The sequence below is a fragment of the Squalius cephalus genome (genome assembly GCF_949319135.1).
Source record: "Squalius cephalus genome assembly, chromosome: 3".
Classification (NCBI taxonomy): Eukaryota; Metazoa; Chordata; class Actinopteri; order Cypriniformes; family Leuciscidae; genus Squalius; species Squalius cephalus.
In genome coordinates this window covers 18,109,562-18,132,511 of record NC_137124.1, presented here as the reverse complement: position 1 = coordinate 18,132,511, position 22,950 = coordinate 18,109,562, and the positions used below count along the sequence as shown (strand labels likewise).

The following is a 22,950-nucleotide window of genomic DNA, read 5'->3' as shown; positions in this document are numbered from 1 at the left end:
CAATATTTCGCTAAAATCACTTTCTTCCAAAACAAGGCCAATAGAAGGAGATGATGTGTCCTTATCTTCATTATAAAAGGAGCACTGGTGATTTCATCCATTCTTTTCCACCGGATAAATTGTGTCTGTCTGTCAACTTTAAAAATAAAAATCTTCATTGAGATGAGTGGCTGTCACTTGTTTTGCTCAGGTTTCCAATTGTCCAGAATATGAGGTTTTGTTTTCATGATTCCATGGGTGAATCGCAGAAGTGTTTTTGTTTTTTTTTCATTGGAGAACTGAATTTGGAGGAATTTCCTCAAGATCACGTTTCTTCTGAATCATATGTAAAATGTAACAAAATCACTACATAGTGATGCCTACATTAAATTATAACTGAACGATTTTTAATGAACTATTTAAGAAAGAACATTTATACAAAAATGTATACCATATATATCCCTAGTTATATTTTCTGCATTTTTTATTTAGTGTGATCCAATCAGACAGTTTATAATGATTTTAGAAATATGAATTTAAAAAAAAAACAATTACTAGTACTTGTCTGTTTCATTTTTAGTTATTAATCGTATCTACCTGAATGTACTTCTAGCAATATTCCAGTGTATTATAATTGAAATTGCACTTTAAATCTACAATTAGTTAACAAATACAGATAGAAATTAATTTTAGGTTCAAGTACTTAAAGCAAAAACTTGAGACAGTAATCTAAATGTATAAGCAAGTTCTCAGCCAGACATTTATCATTTGATACAGAGTTTAAAGCACTGCAAAGTACTTTTAGAGGAAATATTATTAAAGGCCATTTTTTCGAGGAGCAAATCAGAAAGGTGTTTAGTCTGAGATTACATTTTCCCAATGTGGTAATGTTAGTCATTTCAAGTTAATTAAAACTGCCTCTAAAGACCATTTTGATTTGCATATGGGTAGCCTGTCATAAAGTCCCTTTAAAAAAAGAAATGTTGTTCTTGTTTTTTTCCCCCTCTAAATACTCTAGCAGCTACAGTGCCACATTCTGAAAAAGCAACAGACACTAAAGTGAGATCCCATTTTTTTTTTTTTCATAAAGTGCCCTAAAGATTGTGCAGTTTTCTTTTCAACTCAGCATGAGTAAATATGCTTTCACTGTCAGCGATGCTAACAGAAATGAAAGGGCCTGGAACAATTTGGGTCCCTAATTTTATATAATCTGGAACTGCTCCCTCTTTTCCAGTCCCTGTCCTGTCAGCGCCACTGTTAACAGTACTGCATATGGAAATAAATTAAGTAACCTAAACAAGCATCTACCACATTTATTCTAGTTTGTTCACTTACATGCATTTTATTTTAATTAATTAATTGCTGTTAAAATAAATTAAATCCTATGAGAGCATTTTCATTAAGCGGAATAGAACTGATTTTTTTTTTTTGTCCCTTTAAAGTAGATATTTTAGGTGTCTTTTAGGTGCCATATTTGAAGGAGATTTTTCCTCTCGTTATGTAAGTTTGGTGTCTAATTTTTAAAGGAAGGTGTTTCTGAGGCTCCTTGACTAAACGACATCAGACTCCACAACACACTGCTCTGTGTACTCCTTCACCAGCTCCACTTTAAGGGTCTCCCTAAAGAAATCGGCCATCGGCTTCCACAGTGCGGGCTCCAGGAACACCTGACACATGACGTAACCCTTCAGAGTGCCAGTGTGGCACCTCAGGTGGCACAACAGCTGTTGTGTGGCCAGTGTCAGGTCTTTACCAAACATGTCGATGTTGAGGTAGTACCAGTCATCACCGATTGGCACATGGAACGGGAAGGTGCACATGCTGGCCATGGTTGGGCGCCTGGCATCATCAACCATCCAATCAATGTCCTTCTTCAGCAGAATGTCCATGTTGCTAGACAGAGGCTTGAAGGGCTGCCAATCTTGAACAATGGTAGCATTGGGAAGGACACCCTGCATTAGAACATCGCTTAAGAAGAGCTGGTGCACCTCAGCTGGCTCCAAACGGACTGGGATGTTTGTGGTGGACAGACTCTCCCCTGATATAGTGATATTAGGCCCAAGATCAGCAAGGCGTAATTTTAGGTCTTCAGCATGGAAGCGCACCAGGAGGATTCCCTTCACGTTTGAATTTGGTGACAGAATGGAGACAATGTGGCTTTAGCTGGTTTTATTCAAGATAAAACCTTACCTAAACAAATTTTTATATTTTAATGTAAATGGTTCTTACCTGTTTGGTGATGAGCCGGTATTTCTGGAAGTCTTTTGGTCCCAGTTGGTCATCTCTTGTCAATCTGCTGACTTTAACGTCAGGGTACTTGGACTTAACCAATTGAGAGCAAAACCGAAGAAGTACCCCTGCCACACCTTTCCCCCTCTCCTGTGGGGCAACACGAAGCCCTTCCACCAGCATGGTCTCACCATCATCAATAACACACACTGACTCCAGTGCAATCTGGAAAATGTAGTTGCATAAAAAGCAGACCTAAGTTATATCTACAATAGAGACAAGGGAGAGTTTAAAAAAAATAATACTCACCTTCATTTTGTTCTAAACCTACATGACTTTCTTTTATTCATGGAACACAAAAGGTATATTTTGAATAATGTCTTGATCAGTCTTTTCCAAATAATATGCATGAATGGGGCTGGGTCTGTCGAGCTGTTTAATTTTCAGTGAATAAATACATTTAAAGGTACACTTTGTAACTATCAAAATTAACAAAATTTAAATAATGATTTACTATGGTAAGCCTATTGTGGGATGGTTTTCACTGGAAATTGCATACCAAAAAGCTACAGTAACATCTTCAGCTAGTCAGCTTGAGATCCCTTTCATCGAAACTGGTTATGTCTCTTAAACCTAAAGTGAATGTTTTATGAGCAGTAGGATAATCTTTCTCTTTTTTAGTTATGAGAAAGAACCATATTCATCCGCACAGTCATGCAGAGCCAAAGCACAACCAAAATAATGTTCTTCCGCAAAATGCATGTAGTTTTGTTTTTTAACCACAAAAGTTAGATAGTGTACCTTTAAAAAAACCTTATCATTGTTTGGCTTCAGAAGACACAATGTTTGTGGACAGAAGTTTTCAGCCTTTCGAGTTGTAATTATCAACCTGTTGTCAACTAAACATAGAAACGTATAGGTCTTTTCTGCCAAAGTAAAAGCTGGATGGTTTACCCTTGCAAGTAAAGAAAATAATAAATATATATAAATATAAAATATAAATTACATTAAAAAGTATTGTTTTACAGTACAGTTATATTAATACTATAAATATAAAAATGATGTATTATAATTTATAATTAACTCTAATTAAAACATTTAATTATAAATTAAAAATACAAGCTAGACAAGTTGTTTTTATTAATTTTGCCTGGATGTTTTAGAAGAAGCTATTATGTTTTCATTTGAGATTAAATGTTTATCATATCACAATTCAAAATGCAATAAATGACAAAATAGTCATGCAAATAAAAACATCATGCAGCCCTTCAATACATTCATTCATATATCCTGTATGTTCCTTACATGTTTCCCCCAAAAAAGAAAGTCATATGAGATTGGAATGACATGGGGATGGATAAATGATTTTCATTTTGGGTGAACTATTCCTCTGAAGGAATGAGGGTGTAAAACGCACTGTAGAAAATCTCTCCATATCCACTTCCTTACCACTTTGCCTTGCTTGCGAGCCAAAATGACAGTGCGGTTGCTCTCTTGCAGCCAGGCTTGATAGCGGGAGGGCAGATAGTCCAGGCCACCATAGATATCCTTGCTCATGGCCATGATGTCATCAAAGTCCTCTTCCGTCGCCACCGTAAACTGTAGGCCGGTCTGAGGAGGGGCCTCAGGGAGCTGAGAGCAAGGCAGGCCGTTTTCAATCTTCATCCTTAGAGCTGTAGACACAGTCAATCATGGAAAGAGTTTTACAATGAGATTTCTACTTGAGAATTGCGTTATGATCTGTGACCCAAAAAGAGGTTCCATGTGACATTCAACTTTTTGTCCCTTTGCAAATTTTATTTCCTGCATTTTAAGTTTCAAGGATGTCAAGATTGAACTTTACCAAAAAAAATTGTGTGAGGGTCCTTATCAGCTCAGTACAGTGCAAGGTTTGTGCTTCATGTCGCAGTGTTTATCTTCCCGTGCCAACGCGCCAGCAGGTTGGCATCAATAGCGGCAACTTGTAACCGTGCCCAAATGCGAGACAGACGCCCCTCAGCCAACGCACATACACAGACATGTCCACCTCCCATTGCCAGAACCCTTAATCCTTTTTTTAATTCTCACTGAGCAGCATTGCCCTGGTTCCCAGTGGAAAATAAACACATTTTTTGAAAGGACTTGGGAAATAATGGGGTGAGACATCCAGGGGAAGGTGGAGCGGATGGGTAGGCAGATGTGTGCAGGCACGCATATATGGGTAGTGAGTGTCAGGGATTGAAAGGCAGAAAATCCGTGCAGTGGGAACAACACTGCGAACAAGTCACAGAGCAAACATTGTTTGCACCCCCTTGGGCCCTTACCGGTTGAGAAAGCCCTGGTACTTTTCCATTGATGCACTACTGTAATGGGAAAACCCTTCATGTCCGAAAGCTTATTTGGATTTGGCAAACATATATGGGGCAGCACTTTGTGATGCTGTGACAAAAACTATTCACGCATGGTTCATTTGCCAATTGCTATGCAATTTTCGATTTCCACATTTCCATGTGACTCTCTTAGTCTTTCATTTGCCCTTCAATTTGTAATGGGATAGGCTAGTTCGCTTAAACTCAACAGATGTCTGATATTTCCATTGGGCCGGATCAATGTGTTTCCCTAGATTCCTTAACCTAACTCATGCTCGGTCAGTCTAGGTCTGGTAACCCTTGTTAACCCCAAATGAATTTATCTCTGTAAATAAGAGAACAAAAAAATATCAAAGCACCAATTAGCAAATTCCATCAGGTTAGTGGAATCTGCATAACGGTCCATTAATGAGTTCCCAACAATTGTGATTTTTTGTTTAATTATTATTTATAAACTCCTCAATGGACTTTAGCACCAATGTGTTAATTAGTGTCTGTGAACATGTAGTTATAGTGCATGACATCTTTCAATGAGATGTATTATATAATTGCAAAAAAAGTCATTATCTGCTGTTATATCATAGGGCTTGACTTGTCATCTCTCCATGAGACAGAATTTAAAGGGGCCTCAGGCGGAGTTATTACAATTACATCACTGAAGGAGAGGATGACTGTGAAAAAAGTATCAAGAAGAAAAATCATGCTTTAAACATGCTTGGGGTAAAATATGGGGATTAAGTATGAAGTCAAGAAAACAATCACATTGTTGAGTAGATCATGAGGACCTGGTCGAGAAAGACTATGTAAATCTAGTCAACAAATAAAGCTCTCTTTATGTTTTACAACTGACCGCTCCATGGAGTACTGGAATCCGACTGCACACATAAACATCTTCTACAGAGACACTGAGCAGAATATCTGAATCTGCCCTTTGTTTTCAGTCTTTTAACCAAAGCTTCTTACATTGTATTCAGAGTATACATTTTATCAATTCACGCATTCCCTGGGAACCATGACGTTGATGTTGCTCTACTGTGAGGATTTTCACGGGCCCCTGTGCTGTGGTTATAGATCTGGGCTGGTAATGTCAAAAGGCTCTCAGTTCAAACATTGCAAGGAGTGATCAGTGGGCTGTAGCATAACCACGTTATTCCAGGTATTATCTTTTTAATAAATGTACTGTGCATTGGTTTGAATAAGTGTCTGTTAGGACCACATACTTAAATTAACAAAACTAACCCAGTTAACCCCTGCTCTTACTTTCTATTCAAGCCGTGATACTGTTATGGTCAAGTGGGCTCTCATGAGTTTATTGCACACCGCATAGTTTTATAGATGCATACATGCTCCTACAACCTTTAACAAAGACAATTGATTTGATGCATACTAGTATGATGTAGTGTCTGACCTGACCAACAATTCGGCACTGCCAAATAATGGGCTTCTGTGAGCTTCTAATAGGTTCAGTTTGATTGAGATTGTACCCATTATAGTTTATTTTCACTATTACTGTAGTCAGGCAAACACTTGCCACCTGTTAAAAATGAAATGGGAAAAAAAGTCACATGTTCGGGCTAAGGTCCTCAATAGGTTTTGCATCTCAACATCATATTACAATATAACAAAGGTCAGACGTGTCTGTCTATTAACTTCAGTTTTGTTTTCATACAGGAATCACAATTAGGTAAAATGCAAAAAATTAAGTAAAGGGAAAAATTTAAGATATGTTCATGTAATTATTGGGAATTATTATCAAGACAAAAGGATGTTGGCATACCGAGAAGGTCATAAGGACATAAATGAAAGTGTAATCTACAAGGAACGTTACATCATTCTGTTCTCTCTACAAACTTATTGTGGCACATTTACATAATCTGAATAAAAAATCCTGTTCAAAGGAAACATTTATTCTGTTTACCAGCACTTTACTTTAAATAAGAACATCATAGATAAATCTGAGCATCATACATAATGTGAATAAAAAATATTATAATGGTAAATAATAGACTAGATAAACTATTAATCATCCATTCTCATGCATCATACAATTAATTTAATCTATTCTATCCTTTAAATTCCTGTCTTAGAAGACAAAACATTGCATTCTGTAGCTTCCCCTCCCATATGTGTTTATATAAATTCATTAGACCAGATTATGGGAGCACAGAGGACAACCTTGAAAAATAATGTCCCTTTCATAACATTTCCATTTTAAATGCCTGCAATACAATTCAGTAAGAAAAATTTGTGACATATAGATTTAGAAATGAACTAACACATCAGTGTTAAATACGAATCCATCAATGATGAACAAGAGACATACTGAAATAAGTTAGTTAATTCGCAATGCTTTTGTGTTTTAATTGCTCTCTTTTTTCATGCAGTGTCATTTTGGCGTCTCATGTCAGCATAAAAGCAAACTGACAAACCGTCAATATTTTATTATAGAACACATATTTAGGTCAGTGGTAAGTTCTGTTCGTGTCACATGGTGAACATGATAACAAAGTGGAGCCAACACAGCAAGCCCTGTATGAATATGTGAAGATAAAGGTGACATCACTCTGAGAATACAGAAAATAATCTAATTTAACAGAAAGTTCACCCAAAACAAGAATTTTGTCACAATTTATTCTCCCTCATGCCGTTCCTTATGTGTGCTTTTGTTCTGTGGAGCACAAAAGGAGTAATTCAGAAGAATTTTCACACAGTTATGTTTTATACAATGCAAGTTCATAGTAACCAAATAGTGTCAAAATCCAAAAAGACCTAAAAAAGACAAAACAGTCCTTATTACTTGTGCGCTATATTCAGTTCAGAGCCATTTCAGTTATTTGTGCGAGGAACAGAACAAAATTTTGGATTTTACTCCTTAAATTTCATTCTCCATCCTGCTTTTTTTGCCGCATTGCATACTCTTACAAGACATGTTAGAACCAACTGCTTTTTGACTTCAAACCTTGTGCAACGTGCCAAGGTTAGGGGTAACCAACCACACACAAAGCTATCATATGACACAAGGCATAGGAACTATTTTTATAGAGGTTTTTGTCCTTTTTTGGAGCATGACACCCATGGTCACTATAAATGGATGAAAAGAAATATCTATTGCGTTCCATGGAAAAAATTAACAATAAAACATATATGGATTTGGAACAACGTGAGGGTGAGTAAAGAATGACAGAATTTTTATTTGTGGGTGAATTATCACTTTATTCATTAGTCATTCTTGACAACATTATAATGAACAAAAACAACTTGCATGCTTGAAACAATATTCTTGACAGATAAAAATGTGTTCAGTCAAATCTCTTCAAGAGGCACAGAAGTGTGTGTGTGTGTGTGTGTGTGTGTGTGCGCGCGCGCAAAGAACTTAAAACGCGCTCATTAAATGCAGTATTGCGGTGTGTGGATCAAAGTCAAAAACCAAAAGTAGCATGATAAAATGGGCTGAGCATGACAATGGTACATGCCTTGCACTACTGCAGCAGCTTGCCTGCACACTGTGTCCATTAATAATATGGCATGCCATATGTCTCTCCTACTTCTCGCGGTTATGTCATGTATTACACTGGAGGTATGGTGCGTCAGCATGGGCATTCACGTGCCAGTGGAAAATAACTATGATATGAGCCAGCCGACTTCACCAGCAAGAACTACAAAACACGAACAGGACATGCACATTGCATCGGTTAACGAAGAATCGGCCTACATTCGACTTACATTAGATTTAGAATTCTTAAAAAACATTAACATTTCTATAAAAAGGCATATTATATCAATACAACAGATATATGATGATATATTTAACGATGGATGCATTCAACATCTTCAAAGCCGTGTCGTGTTCTCAGCATCACTGCAATTCGACCCTATTGATTCGCCCCGCCCCCACTCGAAACACAAATTAAAGCAATGATCTAACAAATTCTTGCTAATAGATCTCACTCTAATGGTGCAATACTTACCGTACATACATTCATATAATGTTTATATTTATGTTGTAAATTCTAATATAAATAAAACATAAATATTTTTTGTGCATTGTAGCCTACATAACGTTTTGACACGTCAAGCGGGGAGGCATTAGACAGGAATATTCCTATCATCTATTAACGAAGCAGTTCCATTGTTACTATTATAACTGGATTATTCGATACATTTCCATTTTCCACAAATTCCGTACCGGCATCCGGCATAAATTGAAAAACGCCGCACGCAGAGAGACCAAACGAAAATAGGCTGCTCGACATGAATGCCAACATATAACAAAACCTATAGGCTACTGCGGATTCTTTACATTTCATTCAGTGCCTTGTCGGCTCTAAGAGATATTCATTTGGGCCGTGCAAAATAGCCGTGAGACTTGAAAAAGGGTGAGAAGGACAATACAGCAAATGCGTGATGTTCATGACAATTTGAAGACGTGAAAACCCAAGTACAATGACTGTTCGACCGCGCCGAGCCGAGCCCTTGCCATGCATAGGCTGCACGAGCAAAATCCTTTCTAACGGGCACAGAGGACCATTTCACTTACCTCTACGTCGTGCGTCGGACCGGTGGAGAATACAGAGGTCAGATTGGCAGATGCTGAATAGATGTAAGCTTTCGTTGCACTGCGGTTAGATTAAAGGCAGAATTTTTAGGTAATGCCGGTTCAGGCTTACAATATATGAAGTATGAGGTCACTGTAAAGCCCCTCCCAGAATTCCCATCCTCATCCCCATCCCCCAGTAAGGAGCAGAGAGGTATGCCAACCCCCTAAACCATCACCCAATCATGATCGACCTCTCTCTCTTCTCTCTCCATCTGCCTCTCTCCCAATGCGTCCGAACACTAAGAGTGCTGTTCTGTTGACTCAGTGCATGCTTTGCTCCCCTTGGTTTTTGCAACTTAAATAGATACTGTACATACACAGCTGCATTTGAGTAAATGTGCTTTGCATATACAAAAGAGATGGTGCACAGGTGTTCGGACAAGTATCGACATTGGTGACCTTTTTTCAGGCCAAGGTCCCTTTAGGCAGATAGGAAGAAGTGAACCCTTTACATATTGTACAAAACTGAGTGTTGCATTTACTGGCCTATAGTAGCAGGCATATATCATAATAAAATATTTATATACCTGATCATATACTTGTACATTAGGCTACATTAAAATTCTATGTAAATTTGAATCATTTTAAAGCAGGCGTGCACAATGAAACATTTAACTGAACTCTTGCTTCTTAATTTTGTTAAACACCTTTTTTTCTTACTTTTTTTCATTAAAAAATAATTTGCAGATTCTAGGCCTACTATAGTGCCAAGGACCTCTAGAGGTCATGTTTTTTGAAGACACAGATGGGTTTATGACTTTTTCATTTGGCTAACTAAAAAAGAAAGAAAGAAAGAAAGAAAGAAAGAAAGAAAGAAAGAAAGAAAGAAAGAAAGAAAGAAAGAAAGAAAGAAAGAAAGAAATGAAATAGGCCTATGACTTCAGTCATGATGGTTAATGATATGACGTTGAAATCTGTAATTGACACCAATGAAACAAAATATGTAACACATAATACATTTCAGATTAGACATAGCAGATTCAGATTTGAAAAAGCTTACAGATAACATATCTTTGAAATGGCAAAAACATATCCATTTTAATTAGGTTTGCTGATACTGATGCAAAATGACTTTTGTCATCATTAAGACAATTTGGAACTATTAAGAAGTACAATAGACTTCTGTAATATTTAAACACAAAAAAAGCTCTGACCTACTTTTTCATTTTGTTGAGACTAATGAAATTTGTTTAATGTGGGATTCTAAACTGAAATAATTGGTGAACATAAGGCAGACTTCAATAATTTAACACAAAAGTGGAAGACAAATTCTAATTTCTCAGTTTTGGCACGGCAAAAAAATAAACATAATAATATACAAATAAATAATCTGTCAATGTTAAAGTTAATGGAAAAGGATGCAATGAAAGTGAATGGTGACTGAGGCTGTCAGTCCTTTTTAAACATATCCATCTTTACCATTATGTTCGTCCATATGGAAAATCAACTTTAAGTTCATGTTAAACTATCATAGACTGTAAAAAATAGTAAACTATACAGATAATACTCATTTCAGGAGTCGCGTCATATTTGGACAGCAGTGAGTGGTAAGTAAAATCGAAAAGCCTTCTGAGGCAAATCCTCTTAAGGCTGTAAAATAGAAAAATATGATGTGATTTAGATTTACTGAATCAGATTTTAATAAAATCACTTTCATTTTAATCTTTATTCTGTCTTTTTTATGCAAGCGAGATCAGAAAAATACAATTCCTAACCTGACATTCATTGTGTAAATCAATCTGAATAGCTTGACCTTGTTTTGTCTCATCTTACAAAGCCCCAAGACAGCCGAAGTTTGGATTAAATGCACCATATGTAGGAACTAGTACATGACACATGGGGACAATCGCCTTGAAAATGACAAGGCATTCCTTGTTTGTTTGTTTGTTTTACTCAATAGCAGGGCTGGGCGATATCGCATGACATTGTTAGGCGCATCTCGTCAGTAAAGCCGGTTCCTTGATTAGTAGTAAATCGCCATCACCTGCTTTCAGATGTAGTGGCATTTACAACACAGAGCCGTAGTTAACTGACAAGCTGAGCCATACCGCGATAATGCGATATGGCTCAGCTTGTCAGTTATAACAACTTATCTGAAATGATATGACAAAATGTTCATTCTCCCTTATAAAATCAAACATGTTTTATGAAATAATAAAATATCCAAAAACAGTCAAGGCATACACATTCATTTAATTAGTTTTCTCCGATCAATCACTAAAACGTCTTGGGGCATCTCTCAGTTTTTGCAGAAAACCGCGGTTCTAAGACGTTCACACATCCACTAAAATCATGTCACGCAATCACCAGCAGAGGTCATAATCACCACAGAATTGATCCAATCTTCATGACAACCTCTTTAGGCCTACTTCTTTACCAAGCATTGCATAGCCTACCTTTTTTTGTTTTTCATGCTTCCTTTTGCATTTAATTTATCTTTCTTAATTGTCTGTTTATAGACTTATTATATCTGTCTACCTTTTGTTTTCAATTATGATTCTGGGTTTTAATTTGGATTCGTTTGCAATAATGCTCATGTGGAGGATTTAATCTTAAAGATAATGCAGGCCATGTCAAGAATGCCGTAGCCTATCATTTTGAATATGTATATAGGCTATTGTTATATGTAATAGCCTACATATATTCAGCATAAATACTGCATTTTATATAGACCTATATACATATATACATTATATATAGTCTAGTCTTACAGAGTCGTGTTAAAATAATTCAAATGAATAGATCATGCATTATATAACAGATGGCTCAACTAGGCCTACGTGTTTGGGGAAAAAATACATTTCTTTATTCATATTTTTTCGTGTGTGCACTATAACTAGATTATGGTATCAGCACCATGGTTTAAACCATATTTAACTAAACAGCTCCATGTCACTGTGTTAAATTTCGATAGTAGCCTACTATTAAAATAACTAGTACTGTACTGACATATATTTAGCCAGTTGAAGGTGACCTCAGTGCTTTTGGTGTTCACAAAAACGATATACCTGTGAAAACGTCATAGGATTACATTTATTATCAATATTAACAACGGGGGTTATAATTTCATCTTTAGTAACAAAATTGGTCAAAATCTAGATAATAATTAAAAGGCGATACCAAGTGAGAAATTACTGACACTCTTTTTCAGACTAGCATATCCATAGGTAGCGTGGCCGAGCGGTCTAAGGCGCTGGATTAAGGCTCCAGTCTCTTCGGGGGCGTGGGTTCGAATCCCACCGCTGCCAATGTTTTTGAATGTACGGCTAGCAGCAGCCGTGAGCATGTACAATTTAAAGTTCTCATGACACGTAAAGATGCTTGAATGCCTACATTTAGGCGGAACTGGATATCTATACTCTTTGGTATAATGTCAAATGTGACTTCAGTCATACTTCAGTGGTTCCATCACAGGCGGAAGTACTTTTCCGTTGATGAAATGTCAGATCTGAGTTGACGGAAATAGATCTATCACATCATATTGCATGCGGGAGGAAAAAAACCCAGAATAAGATAAATTGATTTTAGGTTCCAACTAAGGTTTGCACAAATGGTATATTTCAGGTCTTTTTGTCACTATCACAGGTTTAGACAAATACCAAGTGGGATAGTATACCGGTATTTAAAGTTCATAGTATATTAAAATTACTGCAGTGAGAAATTCGTTTTCGTGTGAAAAGTTTGAGCGGTCTCTAGTGGTGTGTTTCACAAACGACAAGTGGTGCAAACTCTGTAGGCCTTATCTGCTAAGTATAAACGAAAGTGAGTGCTAACGACCGCTTAGTCTTTTATAATATTTTTTTTATTCATTGAATTGTTAATATACACATAATATTAAGTGTATATTGAATTAGACATAATAAACGAGAACAGCCTTTGAAATCGAACATGTGAAAACGCATTTCAGCTTCGTGGTTTTTGAGCCTCTTAGTGGCTCGTAGTGAGATACGGGTACTTACGACGTTACCCCTCTGCACCTACCGAAACCCGCTGAACTTGTGTTGTCATATAAGCTAGTAAGTTACGGAAGTTTCTAATCTTTTGACTTTCCATCTATCTTATAAAGTCATTTTAATTGATGGTTACCGTGCAGTCCTTCCTTAAAAGCTGTCCGTTGGTCAAGCGCTGCCCTACAGCTTACTTATGGAAAATATGTCATGTGGTGTGAAAGCCGTTGGTGCCATTTAGATAGATAATAAGCAGTGGCTTTAGTTTAGGAAAGCAACATGTTTTTCAGAATTCTGGCGCACTTTACAGAGATTGAAAATATTCGGTGTGAGGTTATTACTGCTGCATTTGTGACCTGTTTTGATATTCATAAACATTCCTGTAATTAACTCTGACCTTCAGACCTTCAGTAAAAAACTGACCTTCATTAACGTTAGTTTCTCAGGTGCAAACCACTGATCTTTATAGAATGACGATGTCATTATATAGATCAGTGGTGCAAACCATCAAAATATAACTAAACCTTGATGGGACATAAAACAGAATTTAAACAAAGCTTTTGAAAACAAAGCTTTTCTTGTTGAAATTGAAAGTGTCCTCTTCGAGTCCTTCTTAAAGGAATGTAAGTTATGGTTTAAAAAATAAATAAGCCATTGATATTTAGGGCTCCAAGCACCATTCATTTGAAATCAAACCCTAACTTCAGTAAAGATTTTTGCTATAAAAACCACGTCATAAGATACATTTAATTTAGATCACTGATCATTTTTAATGCTTGAACTCTGATGATTGCCACTTGTGGCTATATTAATTTAAAATGTTGCTTTCCCATAATTTTGTGCTCCTGAATAAAGTTTGTTTAAGCTTAATGGGTAGTTATTAAAAATTAAATGTGAACATTTTCTTTTTTTATACAGCAGGCAATTTCAAGGTACATTGGACATAGCTTTTATCTAATCAGCAACTATGAAACCTCCATTTCGTCAGCGAACTGAACCGTCACGCTTTCTATTTAAGAGCATTGAGCAAAAACAGACAGTGAGAGACAAATCAATCTGCAAAGGATGGGGTCGCAAAGATCTACAGAGCTTTTTGCAAGCTTTGAAACTACAGAATAATTTTGAATCAGAGTTAGATCTGACCGAGCTTCAAAAGAAAGTTCCCCAACGGTCTCTCAAAGAGGTAAACTCATTGCCATCACCCAAAACAGATTAAGCCGGATGAACATGCACATGTTCATTGTAATGCAATTACTGCTTGGTTTCAGATTGAAGACCTGATAAAGTCCCTGAAGTCACGTATGGTGCAGAAGGTTTATCTTCAGGTTCAGGGTCAGAGGAGGGAGCATCAGAAGACTAAGGTGCCTATTGAAATCTGGGCAGACCTGGTTCAGAAAATTTCCAGATCCCATGAGAAGACCATTTCCTCTGCCTTTTCCCAGGTCTGTATTTGACATTGCAATGTGGAAATGCACCTGACACCACACCAAAAACAATTATGAATACACGGTTTTATTGAGCTTGTGGGAGCGGGAACTGGTTCGCCATTACTTTGGCAGGATTAAAACTAAGGAGTAGACAAATAATGATGGATAATGTTTATATTTGACAATAAGGTTGTGTTACTTATGAAACTTTTGAACTACAATGATACACAAAGGTGTGTTACATTGATGCACCACAAGTATGTAAGTTTAGCAAATGATTCTGTTGATCTTATGACTCTTTTTTTATGACTAACAGTTTACTGTATTTTACTGCTTTATTGCCTTATATCACCGTAAAGCAGATAAAATGTTAATCATTTCTGTTTATTTTGTACTTTGTCATCAGATGCTTGTGATTGCTGCCACAGAGCCCTGTGGCCTGATGCACTCTGAACCTCCACACTCCTCCAGCCGAACACCTGCTTTCTCCAGACTTTACCCAGCTCAGTCCCCTAAAACCCCTTCTCGGCCTTCCGCCTCAGGCATGAGCCCAAATCCTGGCGTTTTCACTACCTCAGCTACAACTCTTACTCAGCCTGACTCTAGTTCTAATGCTGTTGACCATATTAGCAAATTGGATAATGCATCAAGCAGTTCACCTGTAGTTCCTAACACACCTGAGACACCAACATCCTCACAGATGACAAGAAGCCCAAGCCAACTACAATCAGAAGCAGAACCAACAGTGTCCAGTCCTGTTTCCACTGATCCAGTGTCACCATCAGTTTCCTCAAATAGACACAATCCAGTTCGATTGGGACTGTTAGATCACGATAACTTATTATCCAAACCAAGAATGCTGAAGTCTGTCATGAATTTTGACAAGATTTATAAATATTTAAGTGGCGTTGGCTCTACAACCGGCAATTCAGCCCTTACTTCTATGGGTATGTATTGTTATGATACATTTTAAGTATAATATTCTATTATGAAATTAAAAAGTGGAATAAATTATACTCTTCATGGCCATTTTACACATTGTCCCAGGAATGTGGAAGTTAGATCGACTTAAACAGTTTAAAACGTCTCATAATAACAACCCTCATGCCGTTCCAAACCTGTATGACATCCTTTGTTTTGTCTTTAAAAAGATTACAGTGAATGTTGGTTTTGAACCCCATTGACTTTGACTTTCATAAAAGTCAGTCAGCCGATCATGTGGGAACGACATGAGGATGAATAAATTATGACAGAATTGTAATTCTGGGTGAACCAATCTGTTATACATATGTGAAAAAATCTCTATTTTTCCTCATATTTTACATATGTCCTCAGAGAGTGCAGTGCTGTTGGATATGCTGATGTGTTTGCCTGAGGAGCTTCCCTTACTGGACTGCAAGGAACTTCAACATCACCTCCTCCAGTTACACTCGCAGCTCTCCAAAACATCTTCTTCAAACGTCCCGTGTGCGAATGTTGCTGATTCTACTGTATTAACACAGAAACTTAGGACTACTACTGGATCCTCCACTGAGTCTGTCACAGAACCAGCAAAGGACAAAGACTGGGCTACGGCTGGCACCTGTCCTCTCAATCCTTTGTTAGTTCCAGTAACCTTGCTGAAAAGACTGTCTCTGGATTCTGAGAAATATGCTTAGGCTGAACCCCTTCGGTATTCAGCCGAGCCTAAGTAATCCTCTGTGTGGGTCTTATGTTTCACTTTTCTACTGGTTCAGATTTGTTCTTTTCTTTTGTTTGGGAAATGTGTGTGTATAAAGTATTCACATTATTTCACTACACTTGAGTTGATGATTCTGTTAAAATAAGTTTCTTATAAAAATATATCCAAGACATAAAACATGAAAAATAAATGTAGCATTGAATATTTGAAGTGTCTACATCTTCAAATTGTTGTGAATGTAAACAACCATTAATTGCAGTTTGTATATTTTCAGTATTATCACCAGTCTAGTGTTCTTGAGTTTTCATTTGTTAAAAAAGCAACAACAACAGTGTATACTTTTTTTCTCATTTTGAATGCAATGCAAATAAAACATTGTCAGTTAAGAGAGGTCATTTCTTAAGAAATGTAAAATATGTACAATGTCTGGTCACATCTACCCCTCAGTCTGTGTATAGTTTTAGTTCATTAAGCAGTGTTTATGTTCCTGTAGTCATTCTTCCATTCATCTCCTCATGTCTTAATTTAGTATTTTTTTAAAAGAACAAGTTTCAGAAAACCAGTTAAAGGGATATTCCATCCAAAAGTGAAACTTCTCTCATCATTTACTTACACCCTTATGCCATACCAGATGTATATCATAATCTTTCTTCAAATGAGAACAAACCTTTTTTTATTTTTTTTTTTATAATTTTTTAGAAACAATCTCTCTTATGGTTCCAGACCAAAATGCCAATGTGCATATTATAGCGCAACCTTATGTCGGGTGGAGGTAGCTGAGTAGTGGGAGGATTACTCACCAAGTTTGAGATTTCTATGACTTACAGTCTGATGCTTTTAGGCCAGAAAAATAATAATTGGCAAAACAAAACACAGTACTTTGTTGCATTGACCCCTAATAAAGAATGACCTTTTAGAGTGAGCATCACTACACAGGTGAGTAATATGGTTACACAATGACCCATGAGTCCTATTGCAACACAGAGGTCTAGGTACATCAAGTTAAGTGATGCTACCATTTGCAACGTTTCATGAGATTGAAGCTCTTATCTGTTCCGCTCCCACAATGGCGTGTATAACTCACCATCCCTCACATTGTTTGACTGGCTGTTGATAAGATATCTGCAATAAAGAAACTCACATTGCAAAACATGGGGAATATAAAATAATGTAACAATGCAATCCGAAAGGACTAAATTGAGTGGTGGAATAGAGTAAGAAAGCCCCATGAACAGTGCTTTCGGAAGAATAAAGAGTGTTGCATGTCTGAATTGGAAAACATTGAAAAGTACAAAGAGAACTAATGAAGATACTCTCCGTTAGCTCATGATGTGCTCAAAATCTTAGATGTTTAAATCTTTAGATGTTTTCTTATTGCTCAGTACACAATAGCTCAATAATATTATTTTGTTGTTCATGTATTCGATTGAAATTACAGGTAAAAAAAAAAAAGACACCTAAAACAATTGAGAATATAGATATTTATTTATTTTAACATAAGCAAGTGTCAATTTACAAACGTGGAGAATAATGATAATAAATAATTTGTGGAGTAATAATAAATAATTTGTGGTTAATATGTAATTTACAAACCAATTCGTTTTATTGCAATGTCATAATGAACAACAATAATAAAACAAGGACACCTGAAGGAGCACTAACAAAGTAAAGCCTGTTATTCTTAAAATATTCTTATTTTGCTACCTTCATTATTTTAAGAACATTTCTGAAGGGTAGCAGGGCACTTCTGAAGTTTCACTGCTTCTCTTCATCACGTAATCAAACATTATGGTCGGACAATGTTTGTCACACATCTGAGATACTGAAAATATGCACAATTGCACTACTACTAAATTGTATGGTATAAATAGAACTCTTTTTGCAACTGAACTGAGATTAATACATCAAGACTGGATATTTTTGATCAAAGCAACAAATATATTCAATATGTCAAAAGAGAGCCATCCTACTTGTGGTAAATTCCATGCATTTAGAATATCACACTTAAATATCAAATGATGACCGGATCTGAGGTCTGTCCATTTTCATCTGTTAAGAGCAAAAGACATAATGAGGAATTTTCTAAAAACAATGATAGTGATCCTACAATGCTTACAGAAAAAAAAAAAAAAAAAAAAAACAGTACAAGGAAAATCTCTGGCTGTTTGTAACCGGTACCTTCTGTGGACATATGCAGTTGTGCAGTAAAAGGAGTCATAAATTAAAATGTGTCCTTTATCAACCCTATGGCTGCACATAGTAGTTTTAGATGTGTTTACTTCATACTGACTGTTTGTAAGAACAACACTGATACATGTTTATCTGTGTATCCTGTCAGTACTCACAGACTGTTCTCTCTGAAGATAGCGGAGATGAATATCAGGATCAGGTGAGAAATTCTGGGTGTAGAATCGATCCGCAGAGAAATCTGGTTTTCCTAAACTGTCCTGCTTATGTGAGTATACTGGATTATCATATGTGCCAGCTGGAAATACAAAAAAGGTAAGTTGACTTATCAGAGACTTGTTAAAAAAAGGGGGGGTGGGGTCTTCTATACACAACATAAGTTTATTTTAGATCAGACTACAGTGCTCTTATTGCACAGGAAGGCAAAACGAAAACATATATTTGTAGAAGTGTAGTAATCTAAGTCTTTAATTCTCTGTATAGTTTATGGGTATAAATGAGTGATTTATGGTGTGCAAATGATGTACACTCGCTAATATTATATTCCCCATAATGCATGCATTCGAACCGCACAGAAAAGCCTGCGCCTTTCTTTTTGAGTTGCTCTCTGTTTTGTGCTTGTATCAAAAAATCTGTATCTGAAATACAGTGAACATATTGGGAATTAATAAATTAAGTTTTACCTATCAATTCAGGTTAATACCAAGTGTTTTATGTAACATTTTTTTTTCTGAGATAACGCTACTGTTAACACTAATTAATTGTGCACAACAATAATTTTGTGAATGATTCAAATGTTCAGTTATTTTTTTGGTACCTGATATTTTCTTTTGTGATGGCCACTCAAAGTCATCATCTAACCATTCTTTCACTAGCTCTTTCTTAATGTCTTTATTCCTGTAAGTCAAAGAAATAGAGTTACGGGCAGGAAGACATAAAAACATAAGAACACCGCCTTTTTTCCAATACACATTTGCATAATATGCTGTTTTCATTAAACCTGAGAGATTGCATTATCCCAGATTTTTAGAGGGACTGTCAGAAAGTTTTGAATCGTCCACAGATTTAATGACAGGATTGTAGCCCTCATACATGTTAAATACCACTAAATAAACAAATGGTATTAGAAAATTCTCAAACAAACTGCCCTTTCTGCACTTGAGAGTGGCTGATGGATTGTTATTTTCAGGGCGTTTGCAGAACAATGATCGTGCAATGATCTTATGTTCAAAGGGCCTTGTGTTCAAACATGAAGTTTATCAGGACATTCTGCAGGCCATCTGTCCACCAACTGATGTTCAGCAGACGTCGGGTGATGTAACAAGGCAACGACCCAAAGCACAGGAGTGAATGGCCAACTGAATGACTTCAGCAGAAGAAAGAGCCTTCTGGAGAGGCCCAGTTTGAACCTTATTGAAATGCCTTGTTATGACCTCAAGAGTGCGACTCAGACTGGATATTCCAAAAATATTGCTGAACTGAACAGTTCTGAAGTTTCATGCAATAGCTTACCTTTTTACCGTCCGTTTGTTTATCACGAGATAAATTGTCAGGAATGCTATAGTCATTACTGCAATGCCTGCTACTGTTCCCAATCCAGCATAGAATCCAACCTTGTGCACCTGGAAACTGCAGTCCTCTCCCAAGTACCAGTTAGCTTCAGTTTGCTGGCAACTAGAGCAAAGATGCATTATAAGTAATTTTCAATTTTCATAAAGACATCTGTTCATATTTGTTACTATTGCTTTGTAATTGCTTTTGTTTCATTTAGATCATTCCAGTTCTTTAGACTGGTCTTGCACCAATCATTGGTCTTGATCACATGAAATATTTCATCCTATCAGAAGGATTCAAACTTTTAATATTGCTTACACACAAATTTAAGCATATATTTATATTTCTATAATCAAACTAGCCATTTAGTAGATGCTTTTATTGAAAAATAAAACACTTAGGCTATGTCGGGGACAGACGTACAATCTTTCCGTTTCCAGCCCAGATCTTTAACCACCACTAGTTAAATAATTAAATATAGTTATGATGGTACGTACTAGCAGTTTGGACCTTGTTTATCAACTGCACAGGTGCCACCGTGCATACACGTTTTTGGTTTAGGATGATTGTTATTGCATGGAGTCACACATGCCACTCTGCCATCCGGCAACTCAACTCCAGCAAAATAATTTTGGAAGTCTCCAGTAAGATTTTGTGCAGCCTCAACACACACATCTGTGACTGTGGAAATAAAGAGACAGTGAAAATAAATAATACATACAATAAAATTAAATAAATAAAAGTATAATGCCTGATTTTAATAGAAAATCTATGCTACTGTTTTTTTTGTTGTTGTTGTTGGTATCTCTGTATAGCTTCTCTCCCAATGCTCTCCTTTGTTCACTGAAAACTTTTAGAACCTTTTTTGACCTTTTCTAGTGTCTTGGTTTCTAGTAACAATTCAATTATTAGAAATGTGAACTCTTATTGATAATGTATTGTGCCCTTTTTCTAATTTATGCATTTTTGTTTTATCTCTAATACAAATACAATTCATATGCAGAGGCCAGTTGGAAGTTATTTGTGTAATTTTGCAGAACTGTGATTGAAAACATGCAGAATGTTTTGAATATTTCAACATCAAACATTACACATTAAAACACATTTCAGTTATTTCAGTAGTTCACTCAGTCCTTAAAAATAAGATTTTTGTTTTGGCACGGAGTATGCAATTCAATGAAATGACAGAACTGATTAACAGTAGCCTATCTAAAATAGCACTATTCTTCTTGCCCCTAGCACAATACGTTTACTGAAAACTCACCATTGAGCTCAGTCGGTGATGCAGAGGCATTATTTACAACTAAGTCTACAATAGAAAAAAAGGACAAACATAGATTAACAATGCATCTTATAACTTCAGAATATATATATATATAAAGGGAGGAAATGCATGACAACCTACCTGAAAAGTTTTTTACGTCTTTGATAGCCTCTTTCAGCTCATTCAGTGCATCATTATAAGTATTGTTGGCATTTTCATCGTTTTTAACGGTAAAAATAACATCATGCTTAACTTTCATACTAGCCATTTGATTTAAAGATATATATATATACAGAGAGAGAAAGAGAGAAGACAAAAATATAACATTAGTCCATAATTATTTTATTTTTCAGTGTATTCAAGCTGTATAATTAAGTTTATTTTTTAATTGTGGTTATAATACATGGTTTAACAATAAATCAAGTTATTATACATGTTTGGTTTATTACATTTTGCACTTTTACCTTTCACTTTTCTTCAAAGGCAAGCTTCTTTTTCCTCTATGCCTATTTATCGTTCCACCAGCACTTTGAAAGGACAAAAAAAAAATGCAATAAGACCTAATAGTCGTACATTATAAGGGCATAAATATAATTACAAAATAGCTTGTGCTATCAAAGTAGATGAATTACCTTAGAATAATGTTGTCCACACTCACAAAGTTCTTAAGTTTACTGCGATAAAAGTTGTCAGCCTATAATAGAATGAAAATGTATCTGTTATATTTCAAGTAGAAAAAAAAAATACCTCCATTGTTCAAAATAGTTTATGAAAGTCTTAGATACTTATGTCACTTTTAAAAAAATTGTGTTACCGCATAGGTAACAACGTATGAAACAAAGAGGCATCTGCAAACAAATGATTCAAATCTAGAGCTTTTCACAGAGTTAACTTCACTTTTTCACTTAAATTTAACTTCACTTAAATTACTTTTAACCAACTGGTTCCAAGCTGATTTTTAGTAAATATATGCAGTTAGATCCACTCCCCAAATTTATGGGTAATAATATGTAAGTGATCAAGCACATTTGCAAGAAAAATGAATAGAAAATGACAGGGCAGAATTGTAGAAATTGTAATGTAAATAACTAACCTTGTGTCAACTCTACAAAAGAAGTAATTATGCTGTTACAATTTAGACTAAGGCCTTAAAAAAATAAAAATTCTGTCATTATTTACTCACCCTCAATTTGTTCCAAACCTGTATGTATTTCTTTCTTCTGCTGAACACAAAAGAAGATATTTTGAACAGTTTATGGAATTATTATTATTTTATGAATTATTATTGTCAAAGGGATCCATAAAATGTTTGGTAACCCATATTCTTCAAAATATCTTCTTTTGTGTTCAGCAGAAAATAAAAATGCATACAGGTTTGAAACAACTTTAGGGTGAGTAAATGATGACAGAATTTTCATGTTTTGGTGAACTATACCTTTAAATTATGTTATTTTAAAATGGGGGGGGGGAGCAATCTAATTCACAATACCTACCGCAGAACCGAACTTGTTAACAAACTCTTTATATGTAGAAGATGATGTGTCTGCATGTTCAGAAGTAAACTCTTCATTCACTTCCATCGCAACTTGAGCTGTCCTTTTAATGTCCTCTGAAATAAAAGTAGAGGACATTTTAAGAAAACAAAGTAGTACAGGACTTTCAGAAAACAATTTGTAAAATTTTAAGAAAGTATAAGTATAAAATGTAACAACTAATTAAAACTAAAAAGGGCATCCT

General features: G+C 35.9%; 3 protein-coding genes across 3 annotated transcripts; 1 reads left to right on the top strand and 2 right to left on the bottom strand.

Annotated features, from left to right (window-relative positions):
- Window positions 1–255: 255 nt before the first annotated feature.
- nat16 (N-acetyltransferase 16) lies at window positions 256–9,416 on the bottom strand. The gene is made up of 4 exons (XM_079866214.1): window positions 9,094–9,416; window positions 3,658–3,881; window positions 2,209–2,433; window positions 256–2,096 (listed from the first exon to the last, which is right to left on the bottom strand). Exons 2-4 carry the CDS (start codon window positions 3,871–3,873, stop codon window positions 1,530–1,532), a joined length of 1,008 nt encoding a protein of 335 aa, XP_079722340.1. The 5' UTR covers window positions 3,874–3,881; window positions 9,094–9,416; the 3' UTR covers window positions 256–1,529.
- A 3,439-nt stretch (window positions 9,417–12,855) lies between these two features.
- On the top strand, window positions 12,856–16,790 carry snapc2 (small nuclear RNA activating complex, polypeptide 2). Its single transcript, XM_079867395.1, has 5 exons — window positions 12,856–13,169; window positions 14,019–14,283; window positions 14,369–14,542; window positions 14,934–15,474; window positions 15,863–16,790. The coding sequence occupies exons 2-5, from the start codon at window positions 14,068–14,070 to the stop codon at window positions 16,183–16,185; spliced, it is 1,254 nt and encodes a 417-aa protein (XP_079723521.1). The 5' UTR covers window positions 12,856–13,169; window positions 14,019–14,067; the 3' UTR covers window positions 16,186–16,790.
- Window positions 16,791–17,676: 886 nt separating this feature from the next.
- LOC307155786 (mucin-12) lies at window positions 17,677–22,816 on the bottom strand. Its single transcript, XM_079866726.1, has 10 exons — window positions 22,707–22,816; window positions 21,846–21,907; window positions 21,678–21,740; window positions 21,355–21,473; window positions 21,214–21,258; window positions 20,447–20,630; window positions 19,908–20,069; window positions 19,213–19,292; window positions 18,554–18,693; window positions 17,677–18,257 (listed from the first exon to the last, which is right to left on the bottom strand). The coding sequence occupies exons 1-10, from the start codon at window positions 22,791–22,793 to the stop codon at window positions 18,213–18,215; spliced, it is 987 nt and encodes a 328-aa protein (XP_079722852.1). The 5' UTR covers window positions 22,794–22,816; the 3' UTR covers window positions 17,677–18,212.
- Window positions 22,817–22,950: the final 134 nt, after the last annotated feature.

What these genes read in the sequence shown, in the direction of transcription:
- nat16 (XM_079866214.1), bottom strand. Translation starts at nt 3,873, where the DNA reads ATGAAGATTGAAAACGGCCTGCCTTGCTCTCAGCTCCCTGAGGCCCCT. An exon ending in CTCGCAAGCAAGGCAAAGTG is followed by an intron (nt 2,434 to 3,657) that starts GTAAGGAAGTGG and finishes TACATTTTCCAG; the next exon opens with ATTGCACTGGAGTCAGTGTG. An exon ending in ACCGGCTCATCACCAAACAG is followed by an intron (nt 2,097 to 2,208) that starts GTAAGAACCATT and finishes TCAAACGTGAAG; the next exon opens with GGAATCCTCCTGGTGCGCTT.
- snapc2 (XM_079867395.1), top strand. Translation starts at nt 14,068, where the DNA reads ATGAAACCTCCATTTCGTCAGCGAACTGAACCGTCACGCTTTCTATTT. An exon ending in TTTCCTCTGCCTTTTCCCAG is followed by an intron (nt 14,543 to 14,933) that starts GTCTGTATTTGA and finishes CTTTGTCATCAG; the next exon opens with ATGCTTGTGATTGCTGCCAC. An exon ending in TTCAGCCCTTACTTCTATGG is followed by an intron (nt 15,475 to 15,862) that starts GTATGTATTGTT and finishes ATATGTCCTCAG; the next exon opens with AGAGTGCAGTGCTGTTGGAT.
- LOC307155786 (XM_079866726.1), bottom strand. Translation starts at nt 22,793, where the DNA reads ATGGAAGTGAATGAAGAGTTTACTTCTGAACATGCAGACACATCATCT. An exon ending in GTGGACAACATTATTCTAAG is followed by an intron (nt 21,741 to 21,845) that starts GTAATTCATCTA and finishes GTCCTTTCAAAG; the next exon opens with TGCTGGTGGAACGATAAATA. An exon ending in ATCACCGACTGAGCTCAATG is followed by an intron (nt 20,631 to 21,213) that starts GTGAGTTTTCAG and finishes TTATTTCCACAG; the next exon opens with TCACAGATGTGTGTGTTGAG.